Genomic DNA, 14,045 nt, shown 5'->3' on the forward strand with positions numbered 1-14,045 from the left:
TCTTCTAGGTAGGTGAAATTGTCGCCAGTAGTCTTCTACAGCCCCTTTTCCTCTTTTAGCCTAGAGTTGTAGAAATTTTTATTGTGGAGAAAGGTTAAAGCATCATTTTAAAGGTTATCCAAAGGCCCTGAATGTGCACAGATTTGTTCCAGGTCATATAATTACCCCACAGGGCCCATGGTAGACACTAGTTCTCAGCACTATTGGCCAAGTCCCCACCTCCTGGAAGTTTGTTTTGAAAATTTTAGTCCAGTAAGGAGTCAAGCAATATGTTAAGTGCCCTGTTTAAGAACTATGATCTCTAGCTTGGGCCTTCAGAAGGAAGTGTACGGCAGGTGGCTTACCTGCGGAGATGTCTGAGTGAAGGGAAGTGGTGATGTCTTCAGCCGTTTCTGGCCTCCACACTGAAACTGGAACTACATTCTTGGTTAGGAAATAAGGAAGTGAAGCAGATTCATCACTGCTTAAGTAGCCTGGTATGCGGAGCTGGGATTCTCGATTCTCTAGCTGTTGATTGAAGCAACAGGAGGAAACTTTCTCATGCACACGCTAGGCCCCAGCTGAGAAGGGCCGGGAACTGCCAGTTGTCAGAATGGACCCACTCACCGGCGTTCTCTGCGTGCTCCGTTCCAAGGAGCTCCCTGGCAACTGCGGCGGGCTCGTGTCTTCTCCAGCATTGCTCAATTCCTCCAGGAAGTTTTCTTTAGGAGAAACCTTTTATACTAGTTCTGCGTGGATAATTGCCAAATGTAGCTCTGATACAACAGCTAAGATTTGTTTGATTATTTGAGTGTTTCAGCCGCCAAATGGACATTACCATTTAAGATTCCCCTTCCTCTTGAAGGAAAATTGGGGCGCCTGGGTGGCTCGGTCGGTTGGGCATCTGACTTCAGCTCAGGTCATGATCTCACGGTTTGTGGGTTCGAGCCCCGCGTCAGGCCCTGTGCTGACAGCTTGGAACCTGAAGCCTGCTTCGGATTCTCTTTCTCCCTCTCTCTCTGTCCATCCCCCACTCATGCTCTGTTTCTCTGTGTCTCTCAAAAATGAATAAACGTTAACAAAAAAAAAAGTGGTTAAGAAAATCAACAGTGAACACATCCGTTCTCCGGGGGCTCAGGAGGGCAGATATAGCAGGTTTTCTGAGCTCTTGGAATCCTAGACAGGCTCTCAGCATTCATTTTTCCTCTAGGAATAGGTTCTTGTTCAGTTGTCAGGAATAAAAAATTCAGCTTGCAAGAACAACTAGTCATTCATCTGAAGTGTTACCTCAGGTATAAGGAACTTTGCTTGGCCTTTCCCTCCTTGAAGGCAGGCATGCCTTGAGTCTAGAATAGCACTGTGGAATGAAATGAAGTTCCCATCTTCCTGCCCATAGCCTAATCCAGCCTTAGTTTTCCTCTTTTGTCAAATACTTCGCCAGGAAGGAGCCAACCCAAATGTCCTTTGCCTTAATTTGGGCCAGTTTCTTCTTGATTAATTGTCTGGTGATACAATAATTTCTTGATCATTATACCCCGCCCTCCATCACTATTAGGTAGGTATTCCTTAAGTTTTTTTAAAAGGTTGTTTATTGGGGCGCCTGGGTGGCTCAGTCGGTTAAGCGTCCGACTTCAGCTCAGGTCACGATCTCACGGTCCGTGAGTTCAAGCCCCGCGTCGGGCTCTGGGCTGATGGCTCGGAGCCTGGAGCCTGCTTCCAGTTCTGTGTCTCCCTCTCTCTCTGCCCCTCCCCCGTTCATGCTCTGTCTCTCTCTGTTTCGAAAATAAATAAACGTTAAAAAATTAAAAAAAAAATAAAAGGTTGTTTATTATTTATCTTTTATTAAGGAATCTTTATGCCCAAAGTGGGGCTCAAACTCATGACTCCAAGATCAAGAGTCACATGCTTCACCCACTGGCCAGCTAGGCGTCCCTCTTAAAACTTTTCTTATGAGCTTGAGCTTCTCAGAAGAAAGATACTTTTATTTATTTTTTAAAGGCTTTATTTATTTATTTATTTATTTTAATGTTTATTTTTGAGAGAGAGAGAGCATGCATGAGTGTGGGAGAGGCAGAGAGGGCGGGAGACACAGAATCGGAAGCAGGCCCCAGGCTCTGAGCTGTCAGCACAGAGCCCATTGCAGGGCTCGAACTCATGGATCGTGATATCATGACCTGAGCTGAAGTAGGACGTTTCACTGACTGAGCCATCCAGGCGCCCCTGGTCTCCATCATTCTTTTTTTTTTTTTTTTAATTTTTTTTTAATCTTTATTTTTGAGAAAGAGAGAGACAGAGTGTGAGTGGGGGAGGAACAGAGAGAGGGAGACACAGAATCCGAAGCAGGCTTCAGGCTCCAAGCTGTCAGCACAGAGCCCGACGCGGGGCTCGAACCCACAAACTGTGAGAGTATGACCTGAGCCGAAGTCGGACGCTTAACTGACTGAGCCACTCAGGCACCCCTGTCCATCGTTCTTAATGATAAAAGCAGGGGCCTGAGCTGACAGGGCAGGGAGGGATGCTGACTTCGAATTCACATTGTGTAGAAGGCACCCCAGACCTCCTAGGTCATTAAACATCAACAAGCCAATGATGTGATTTACTGACTCCATGATATAGGGATGGGGAGCTAACCAAGAGACACTGTGGGTACAGGTAAGCTCCAGGACCCCGATGAGGTCATGTATTTCTGGTGGGAGGGATGGAAAGGATGAAGTTATGCTGGAACCATTTGAGAAGGATGAGTCAGGTCTCAGTGGGTGGTGGATACCTTGTCCTATGTGAAGCAGCCAGGCCATTTGAGAATCTCTGTATCTTTCCTGACATTTGTCAGCCATCTCTAGGTTTTAACCAGTGCTCCTCTTTTTGTTGTTGTTTTTTAACGTTTATTTATTTATCTTGAGAGAGAGAGAATGTGCACACATGAGCAGGGAAGTGGGAGGGAGAGAGAATGAGAATCCCAACCAGGCTCCATGCTTAGCATGGAGTCTGACTTGGGGCTCAATCCCACAAACTGTGAGATCATGGCCTGAACCGAAATCAAGAGTCGGACGCTTAATTGACTGAGCCACCAAGGTGTCCCATGTGCTCCTCTTCCCAAATATGAAGCTTATGTTATGGTTTTTATGTCACAGGCCCACTTAGTGTTCCATATTTTCCAGACCCTCATGTTTGTTAATGTATACAACTGATTTGTACTTTTGTTCTGCATTGTTTCAAAGCCCACTGTTGCGTATTCACAAGGGCACACATTAACAGTAATCACTATGGTATACAGCGTGGCTCACATCCTTGCGTGATTGACTGTTATCCAGGCTTATTTTTGTTGTTGTTAATTTTTTTTAGTGTTTATTTTTGAGAGACAAAGACACAGCGCGAGAGGGGGAAGGGCAGAGAAAGGGGGAGACACAGAATTGGAAGCAGGCTCCAGGCTTTGAGCTGTCAGCACAGAGCTGGATGCGGAGCTCTAACTCACAAGCCATGAGATCATGACCTGAACCAAAGTTGGATGCTTAACTGACTGAGCCACCCAGGCACCCCTATCCAGGCTTATTATAAATACTGAAGTGTAGTTCTTAATTTGCAAGCATAATCCAGAAATGTAGTAATAGGTTGATTTCTGAGGTTGCCTTTCTTCCGGAAATCTGAAAATTCCAATGACTCTTTTCTGAAAAAAATTATGAATTAAGACTTCTGTCTTCTAGAAGTTCTCATCATGATTATCCTCATTGGACAGCTGAAAAAACATTGGCATGAAAGTAACAATTTTCTCTATAACTTAGGTGTTTCATTTACCTCCACAATGTTTATTTATTTTTGAGGGAAAGAGAGTGAGGGGGCAGGTGCAAAGAGAGAAGGGGACAGAGGATCCCAAGCAGACTCTGCACTGACAGCAGCGAGCTCCATGTGGGGTTCAAACTCATGAACCATGAGGTCATGACCTGAGCTAAAGTCAGATGGTCAATCAACGGAGCCACCCAGGTGCCCCCTCCACAGAGGGTTATTTTAAGAGGGTTTAGATAGGAGCACCTGGGTGTCTCCATCAGTTAAGCGTCTGACTTTGGCTCAGGTCACAATCTCGTGGCTTGTGGGTTCGAGCTCTGCATCTGAACCCCGCATCTGAGCTCTGTGTCTGAGCCCTGCATCGGGCTCTGTGCTTACGGCTCAGAGCCTGGACCCTGCTTTGGATTCTGTGTCTCCCTCTCTCTCTGCTCCTCCCCTGCTTGCACTCTGTCTCCCTCTCTCAAAAATAAGCAAACAATAAAAAAATGTTGAAGTGAATTAAAAAAAAATTAAAAGGGTTAAGATATATCTGAATGGTCACTAAGAATTTCTGATGGATTTGAAACCTGACCTGCTTAAAGGATTGAATAATCCTAGTTGAATTCTGACCTATCCAGGTGACCTTGAGAAAGAACTGACAGTTCTTATTTGTGTCAGCCCCGGGACGTTCACCAAGGGGCAAAGGCAAGATGGCTCAGGGCCCGATGTCCACTATTTGTGGCAAAGCCACTCACAGCTGCTGCCTTGCAGACACGAGGCCCGCCCCTTCACCTGTGTCCTGTGACAACAGCATTAAGAGAAAAGATGTTTCTCTCCCATCTCCAAGACAAAGTGAGGGATTGAATTACTCGGGCCCTTTGCCTTGGCCTCAGGCAGGTATATCTGCACTATCACCCGTGTACTGTAGCCATGTCTGACTCCCCATTTCCTGTGCAGGTCGTAAACTAGCCATGGCGCTCCCACATACTACATCAGCCCAAGTATAAAGTGCCCAGGTACTGTAGCACTGCTTGATCAAATCAAGTAGACACAGATCCTATGATGAGATTTCTGTGGTCAGTTGACACCCTCCCTTTTCCTGTACCAACCAGGAGTGATGTTGCCAACAGCCGAAATCTGGTGGAAGTGAGAACTGGGGAATGTTTGTTGGCAGGGCCACTTCCTACAGTTGTACCCTGAACAAGACTCCCAACTGAGGGGGTGAGTTGGGGCTGAAACTCAGTCTGGGCTCCATCTTGCCCAACCTTACATTTAACCACTGGGCAGTTTTCTCCAAGATGAAGAGGCACCTTTTCTAATGCACTTAAAGACACCTTGTGGGCAAGAGGTTGTCTAAAGAAATTGCTACACAGGCCCAAAATGGGTCACCTATGAGGCTGCTCATGGCAGCATTGTTTTGGGTGCTAGAAAGTTATAGGCACTGGGGGTGCCCATTACTGGAGTATTCAGCAGTCAGGGATGATGGACTGGATGTGCACATAGCAATGTGGATAGGTCTTAAAAACAAAGTGTGGAGTGGAAACAATAAGACAGAGTGAGATCTGTAATACAATGCTATTGTGTAAATTAAAAGACATGCAAACCAGTCATCAACACACATCCACAAGAACACATACAAGCCAAAAAAATATAATTAAATGTATTAGAATGGTTCCTTGCAGGAAGGAAGGATAGGAGTGAGGAGTGGGAATAGGAGAAAATGTAGATACACATACCTAAAAGAGTGGACTTGTCTGGACCAATTAAGGTAATGTGCCATGAACTGAAAAGTGCAATTAATTTACCACTCTACACCTGAGGCCTAATAAGTTTTAAAAAATAAGATGCCCTGGGCCTTGCCATTTAATGCATTCCTCACCCCAGCTATTGACCACCAGCATGGCTAGATCATCATGATCACCGCTTTTTAATAATCTCATTGACAGAGACTTATATCTGGACTTGTGTGAGCTTCATTATAACATAGCTGTCCTTATCAAACTCAGGTTTGAGTTTGCTATCTCCTGGTCCTTAAAAATCCTTTGGAAGTTAACTTGCCTTATCTGTATTATTTTATTTTTCTTGTAGTCATAAATAGAAATGAAAGCATTTACTTCCCTAGGGATTTTTTTTTTTTTTTAAAAGTAGGCTTCTTGTCCAGCATGGCACCCAACAGGGGTCTTGAACTCACAACCCTGAGATCAAGGCCTGAACTGAGATCAAGTGTCAGATGCTTAACCAACTGAGCCACCCAGGCACCCGATTCCCTAGGAATTTAATCAATCTATAAAAGCTATGTTAATGAAGAATAGTAACTACAAAGAAGAAAAAAAAAACCCTGAATTCTGTTTGGCCTGGTTTCCACTTATTGCATTCAGCCAAGGCTTGCAGCAGATGGGTCAAAATGGGCCTATCGTCATTGTGACACAGTGTATAAGTTTCTTTCAAGATTCATCTGGAACATTCTAAATCAATGTAATCAAAAAGTACCTGATGGGGGCGCCTGGGTGGCTCAGTCAGTTAAGCATCTGACTTCTGCTCAGGACATAATCTCACAGCTTGTGGGTTTGAGCCCCACATCACTCACACTCTGTCTCTCTCTCTCTCTCAAAAAATAAACATTAAAAAACTTTTTTTAAAAAGTACCTGATGCGTAAAACTTGCACCATTTAACAAATATATGAGTAACTCCAGCACCATTTTTGAGATAGTTCTTGGTCCACTCTGTGTAGCTTAAACAAAAACAAACAAACAAACAAAAAAAAAGACCTAATATTCTTCAAAGTGGCATAAAGAAAGTTCCCTTTCAGTAGGTATCTGGTAAGTGTTAAGTTAGATTGAATGCCCTTTTGCTATCCATTAAGGGACATCTCTTGCCCCTGTGGTATCTTACATGTATAAGAGAAGGTACCTCTTCTTCCCAGCAACACAGCCCCACAGTCAGGCACAGGTGTAGCAAGTGGATCTCAGCCTAGTAACCTCATTGGTTATTAAGGGTATAATTGACACAGCTGTAGGACGTGGCCCTGCACACAAGTAAGCTCCCTACCTTTCTCTCTTGCACTAGGTTTCCATGATTTGCAACTTTATTCTGGTTGGTGTTGGAAAGGCAGGCTTGAATGACCATCCTAGTCCCAAGTAGAGCAACAGTATCTGCCATCCCACATGCTCTTCTGGAACTTTGCCTTTGCCTCTGTAAAGCTGGAGTCTGATTCTACTCTCTTTGAGTCTGGGTAAGCTTTGGACTTGCTTGCCACCAACACAACACAACACAACACAACACAGAACAACACGAGTGACAATGTAATTTCTGAGGTTAGGTTATAAGAAGTGATATAGCATCCACCTTGTTGGCTGGAACACTTGAACTTGGAGCCCTAAGCTGCCATGCAAGAAATCTGACTATCCTGAGACTAGCAAGCTGCAAGAAAGCCATACCACATGGTGAGGCTGTATGTAGGGCCTGTGGTCACAAGTCCTAGTTTTTGAGTGCTCCAGACTCAGACACCAGACCTGTGAGTAAACAAACTTTAGATGCTTCTAGCTCCCAGTTTTGAAGTCATCACCACACTCTGAATCTCCTCAGCTCAGACCCCAGATACCTTGGAGCAAAGAGCAGTCATCTTTACTGTGCTGTTTCTGAATTTCTGACCCATGGAATCCACAAGCACCATAAATTGGTTTATTTTATTGTTTTATGTTACACAGCAATAGTAACTAAAATACCTATTATCTTTGATAACACCAAGAAGGAGAATAAAAAAAAGGAGAGGAAACTTATAAAATTTAAAATTAAAAATTTAAATACATTTAAATTTAAATTTAATTTAAATTTAAAATTAAAAAATTATAAACTACAGGATACAGACAAAATATATCAACAAATACAAGTGACAGATTAGAATAAACCATGACAGAAAGACACTTGTGAAAATCAGGGCAATTTGACCTCTGACTGGATACTAGATGATATTTAAAAAATTATTGTTAAATTTAAAGATGTGATAAAGTGGTTATTGAAAAACGAGTCCTTATTTGTTATGGATACATACCGATGTATTTGCTTATGAAAATATTTGATTTGCTTTAAATTGGATTTAAAATGGAAACGAGGGGAGGGGAGGGTACAGATAAAACAAGATTGCCATTTTTTAAAATTTAATTTTATTAAAAAAATTTTTTAACGTTTATGCATTTCTGACAGACAGAGACAGAGCATGAGTGGGGGAGGGGCACAGAGAGAGAGAAAGGAAGACACAGGATCTGAAGCAGGCTTTAGCTGTCTGCACAGAGCCTGACATGGGGCTCGAACTCACAAACCCCGAGATTACGACCTGAGCTAAAGTCGGCCACCCAACCAACTGAACCACCCAAGCACCCCTAAATTTAATTTAATTTTGGAGAGAGGGAAAGAGGGGGGGGGGAGAGAGAGAGAGAGAGAGAGTGAGAATTTTAAGCAGGCTCGACACAGGGCTTGATCCCACAACCCTGGGATCATGCATGACTGGAGCCGAAATTAAGAGTAGGATGCTTAACTGACTGAGCCACCCAGGTGCCCCAAGATTGCCATATTTTAATAATTGTTGAAGCCAGGTGATAGGTACATGGAGGTTTATTATCTCTACCTTTGTGCATATTTGAAACTTCCCATAAGAAAAAGTTTGCCAGGATGAGACTCAGGAGGAACTTATTTGTCCTCTGTCCTGTTCTCCCAGGCTGTAGTTATGTGCTAACAGGTGCCAATGATTTAAATAGATTGCCCCTCCTATAAGCAAGACCTCTGTGTACTCCTGGAGGCTTCTTGAGACCCGGGACCCTTCACCCATGTGGGATTTCAGGCAGATCTCAGGACTGAGGAAGAAAGCATATTCTCAGGCAAATAAATGTTTTAGGCACTCCTCAAATCAGTTGAACCTTGGGTGGCTGGAACTCCCCCTGAAGACAGCATTCTCTTCTCTGATAATACCCAGTCCAGCCCTAGGTATACAGGGGGACATCCATGAATTCCTGGCGAATTGATTGAAGAAAATTCATTGTTCAGGATGCATTCATTAGCTTACTCTGAAGGTTAAGGAGTGTTCGATTTTAAACTTTGAAATATATCTGTCACCAGAAAGACAGGCAAATAGGCTGCAAGTTGCTGCACAGATGATGTACTTTGGAAGGTCCTTCTGTTTGCTTGCAGGTTCCCTCCCTTGAATAAAGAGTATTAACTCATGCTGCAGCCTGCTGCTCTCTGCTTGGCTTTGGCTATGTCACTAAGCCCAAAATAGAAAGTTCTTTTACTGCAGAGCAGGGAAAGAGGTTTAAATTTATCAATTCAAATAACAAAGGGAAGCATTATACTGGCTCTTCTCTGGGGCGGGGAGTGGGGGGGGGGGGTGGGAGGGGGGTGGGTAGGGAAGAGATAATGCCTGCTTCATCAAGAGAAGGAGTGATCTGACACTGGCAGGGGTTGAGACCAAGAGACAAGCTTACACTGTGGTGAGTTGGGCTTGTTTCCCATCCTGGCTCCCCTCATTCCCTCCTTCCAACCATGTCACCTCTTTTAGGACATGGGAAAGCAGCTGAGCCACTGAGGAACCAGTCCCAGAAATGTCACTGAAGTTATCAGACTGGAAACAATTCTCTGAGCCAAACCCCTTCTCTCTTAGCTTTGAGAGGAGTCAGTACCTTGCAACAAAGTTACCCAAAAAGGAGATGTATCAAATGGTCAAAAATTTTTGATGATCCCTAGGGTTAGAAAGAGTTTGTGGAAATTGGCATTCTTGTGTATTGCTGGAGGGAGGTAGACTGAGCCAACCACCTGGAGAGCAACCTGACAACATGGAACTGGGGTATACCAGAGGCTGTGGATCTGGAGGCTCTCTGTTTATAGCTGGTGGGAGTGTAAATTGGGTCTGTAGACAGACTCTTGTACATGTACAACAGGGAACATTTATAGTATAGCATTCATAGCAGCAGTGTGAACAAAAGCTAAACCCTAGAAACAATGCACGTACATGGATGAATTTTAGCAAAGTGAATGGAAAAAACAAATCCCAAAAGATGACATACAGCTTGATGTCCTTTTTATAAAGCTAAGGACAGTTCTGAAAATTTACTCTTTAGGAATATATACACATAGAGCAAAACTACATCAAAAGAAAAGGAAATGAACTTACGATTCAGAATGGTTCCCTTGGGTGGGGAACACAGGAAGATGGTGTGGAAAGCCTTATGCTTCAGTATTGGTTATTGCCGAGGCCCTAGCTTTTGTTTTGGGTTGTGGATTGACAGGGACTGAATATGTTATTAAAATTAATGAACTGGGTGCCTGGGTAGCTGAGTTGGTTAAACACACAACTCTTGGTTTCGGCTCAGGTCATGATATCACAGTTCGAGAGTTCGAGCCCCTCACTGGGCTCCGCGCTGACAGTGTGTAGCCTGCTTGGGATTCTCTCTCTACCTCTTTTTCTGCCCCTTCCCTGTTTGTGCTCAATAAATAAATAAATAAATAAATAAATAAACAAACAAACAAACAAACTTTAAAAATAAATTTTAAAAATTAATGAATTTACCACCAAAATTAACAAGATCAGGCCATCCAGTACCAATTATGGGAGTGTCAGAACAAAGGATTATGGTGAATCCAGTTATTTATGCCAGACATTAAAACAAAACAAAACAAAAACAGAGTATATATCCTTTGGCACAGTCACTCCACGTCTAAGCATTTATCTTAAGGAATAAATAAAGATGCACACAGACATTTGTAAACAGGACACTTACCATGGTACTTATAAAAATAGGAAACAATCTAATTACCAAACTAAGAGATTAGTTACATAAATCTTGATATGCTTGAAAACTAGGTAGTCTTTTAGAATCATTCTTTTCTGGAGTGTGTGGGTGGCTCAGTCAGTTAAGTGACTGACTTCAGCTCAGGTCATGATCTCGGTAGTGAGTTTGAGTCCCACATTGGGCTCTGTGCTGACAGCTGGAAGCCTAGAGCCCACTTCGGATTCTGTGTCTCCCTCTTTCTGCCCCTCCCTGACTTAAGAGAGAGAGTCTCTCTCTCTCTTTCTGAAAAATAAACATTAAGAAAACTTTTTTTAGAAATATTCTTTTCAAGGAGTATTTAACTATATGGGAAAACAGATACATACAGAACAGACACATGCAACATGAACTTTAGTTCACAGTTTTTAATTTCTGATAATATATATCTATGCACACCAAGAAAAGCTGAGAAGGCTATATATCAAAATGATTATAGCCCTCATTTCTGGATCTTATGATTGTTTCTTCCTGAAACTTGCCAGCAGTTCACAAATTTTCTGCAGTGATCATTAATTCTTTTACAGCCAGAAATAGTTTTATTATAAAAATAGTTAATAATAATAGCTAATGTTGATGGAGTACTTGTTATGTACTAGAGCGTTACATGGATTCATTTATTTAAGGCTTAAAATAACCCTATGGGGTTAGGACCCTATGGGGGTCCTATTATGATCCCCATCATATGAATGAAAATACTGATGTTTAGGGGGTTAAATAACTTTGAGGACACAGAAGCCCTAAGAAGTTGTGCCTTGAATCAGGCTTGTAGGAGGTTCTTCAAAGGGTGGGCCTGATTGTAGGCTATTGGTCTCCCTGGTGCAGGATGGCTGTACCAGAGACAATGATCTCCCCTCGAGCAACACTGGGAATTGAACAGGCTGATGTAGAACCTGCAATCCACACCCAGAAAGAGGCCCCCAAGGGGTTTCTGAGCCTGAGCCAACACAAGGCAGCCAACCATCAAATGTGGGTTGGGTGGGGGGCACACATTGGAAAGCCAGGAAACCCAGCCTCTAAGGGTTTCTGAAGAGCCCCTGTGGGAGATCCCAGAGCAGAGATGTTTTTACTCATGGCTCTGACTAGCTCTCATCTCCAGCAGCCACTGTAGGATTGGCCTCTAGAGCTTTCGGTGGAGATGAGGGTGCTCTAGGGATGGGACAGAGCCAGGACTGAGCTGCGGTCTCTTTTCATCACTCATGCTTTAAATATAAGCTCTGATGTGATCAAGGCGCCAGAGATAAAATGCCTTTCTCAAGCTAAGCAGGCAGGATCTGGTATCCAATTTGGACAAGACAGTGGAAAATAGACTCAGGGGGAAAAAATCCCTTGGCCTCAACACCAACACACGGGAGCTGAAGAATTTGACACCTTAACATTGTAGAATAAACAAATGTAGGCATAGTTTCCTATGTTTTCTTAAAAGCATCTAAAATAGATATGATTTAAGAGGGAGTTCTTGTCTGACTTTAACAGCCAGTTCTTCTCTTCTCAGCTGAGGAATTCTGGATATCCTTTAAGATGTAGCTCAAGCATCAGCTTCTGTGGAAGTACTTCCCAAGCTGCCCCAAGTAACGATGCCGTTCCTCTTCTGTACATGTTTAATAAATACGTTTACCTGTAGGAATGTCCGTCTTCCACTGCTGGACCATGAGTTCAGTGGACTGTGTTTTATGCGCCTTTGGGTTTTCCCCACTATTCCTGTATTTCTTCCCATCACCTGTCCTCCACATGCATCTCTATGCCTGTCATGTGGTAAGTGCCAATTAAATGTTGCTTTTGGAACAGAGAGGTATAAAGGCTTGGGTGTGGTCTTCTAGAATTCTCAGAGCTGAGAATCAAACCCTTTTTTGCATCTACAATACTTGAGAGAATCTGATAAAAGCTAAGAACCTTTCTTTCCCCAGGGAAAAAAGCATATACAAAAGAAAACTCCCAGTTGTACAGCAGTAAGTTCTCTCTTTCTCTCTCTCTCTCTCTCTCTCTCTCTCTCTTACACACACACACACACACACACACACACACATGAGTGCATGTAAAACTGGGGAAATATGAATGATAGGTAGGTTGTATCAATATCAATATCCCAGTTGTGATATTGTACTCTAGTACTGCAAGAGGTTACCAATGGGAAATCAGGATTTCTTTGTATTATTTCTTACAACCACATGAGAATCTAAAATTGTCTCAATAAAAATTTCAGTAAAAAAGAAAATTCCTATACATTATCCTCTGGGAGTTGGTAAGTCCCCATGAATCCACCTATGAATCCTGAACTAAGAGGTCTCCAGTATAGTCCAATCTCTACGTTGTTATATGGGGAAACTGATGGGTAAAGATGTGCTTAAAGTCATACAGATTGTTGATGGCAGAGGTGAGGATGAGCCCAGCACTCTTTTCCTTACACTGCAACTGGTTTCTGGGAGGAAGAGAGTGCTGTCCAGTTGGTATTGTTTACTAGACTAAAAGGCAAAGCTAACCTGGTATTTCCTGTTGTGGAGAGAAAGCAGGGCAATTCATTTTCAGAACTGTTTGGTCTCTTTTTTCTTCTCATGGCTTTCTAGGCTGCCTATGCTCAGCCTATGGATCGGGAAGGATCTCCTTTCCAAAGAAGGTGGCTCAGGGGCTGGCAGGCTTTTTGCTTCTGCATAATAAAGAGCCAAATCAAGCAGGCTGGACAAATGGAGGAGGAGGAGAGAAAGAGAAGAAAAATGATGAGGGTTCATCAGAGAAAAGAGAGCAGAAGGGCATGGTACAAGAAGACAATAGTGGAGGGGACGAGATGGATGTATTTAGGGAATAGGAGCGATGGGGTGGGCTGGATCACAGGCCACTCACTACTAAGCTGCAACCTGTAAGGACATGGATTATTGGTCTATCCTTGGAGATTGCTAGGCATTGAAAGTGTCAGATGGTTCAGTGGTCAAGATCTTCCATTCATGAAAATCATTTGAGTTTTGATGCTAAAGGCTCTCTAGTAGGACTTCGGACTTTAGGCACTGAAGCCAGACCTCAGCTCCTCTGCTTACTAGTTATTTTACCTTATACAAGTTACTCAGTCCCTTTGTGCCTCAGTTTCATCATCTGTAAAATGAGGATAATAATAGCACCTCACTCAGGAGTTGTGAGGGAGGAGGGATACAATATACGTAAAGTACTTGGAAGAGTACATAAGTGCTTAATAAATGCTGGCCTTATAACTGTTTAACTACTTGACAGAGACTCATTTCCTATTCCTTGTTCCTCCAAAGATGGAGAAAACTGATTAACATCCTTCCTTTAAAACCATCCACCAACCTGTAGGCACTAAATTTCCCATGAGTTTTCTCTTTTCTGCACACAATGTCTGTTCCTTCTTTTGTTTGTGGACCTAATTCTATCACCATCCACCACAATTTAAAGATGAGCATATAAATACCTGGTCATTGTGTGTGTGGGGGGAGGTGGGGTGTCTCCCTGTCTGGTGTGCCTTCTAACAGCTTAGGGAA

At 43.0% G+C, this 14,045-nt stretch overlaps 1 protein-coding gene across 5 annotated transcripts in view; it reads left to right on the forward strand.

Annotated features, from left to right (window-relative positions):
• Window positions 1-12,180, forward strand: part of CDKL3 (cyclin dependent kinase like 3) — a 99,171-nt gene extending 86,991 nt beyond the window's left edge. For all 5 annotated transcript variants that reach the window (XM_053907481.1, XM_053907479.1, XM_053907478.1 and 2 more), the window contains 2 exons: window positions 6,806-6,971; window positions 12,053-12,180. In XM_053907481.1, coding sequence (XP_053763456.1) covers window positions 6,806-6,861 — 56 coding nt within the window. In that variant the 3' untranslated portion in view covers window positions 6,862-6,971; window positions 12,053-12,180. The remainder of the gene's footprint in view (window positions 1-6,805; window positions 6,972-12,052) is intronic.
• Window positions 12,181-14,045: the final 1,865 nt, after the last annotated feature.

The sequence above is a fragment of the Panthera pardus genome, unplaced genomic scaffold (assembly GCF_024362965.1).
Source record: "Panthera pardus isolate Hobbes unplaced genomic scaffold, ASM2436296v1 HiC_scaffold_2, whole genome shotgun sequence".
NCBI classification, from domain to species: domain Eukaryota; kingdom Metazoa; phylum Chordata; class Mammalia; order Carnivora; family Felidae; genus Panthera; species Panthera pardus.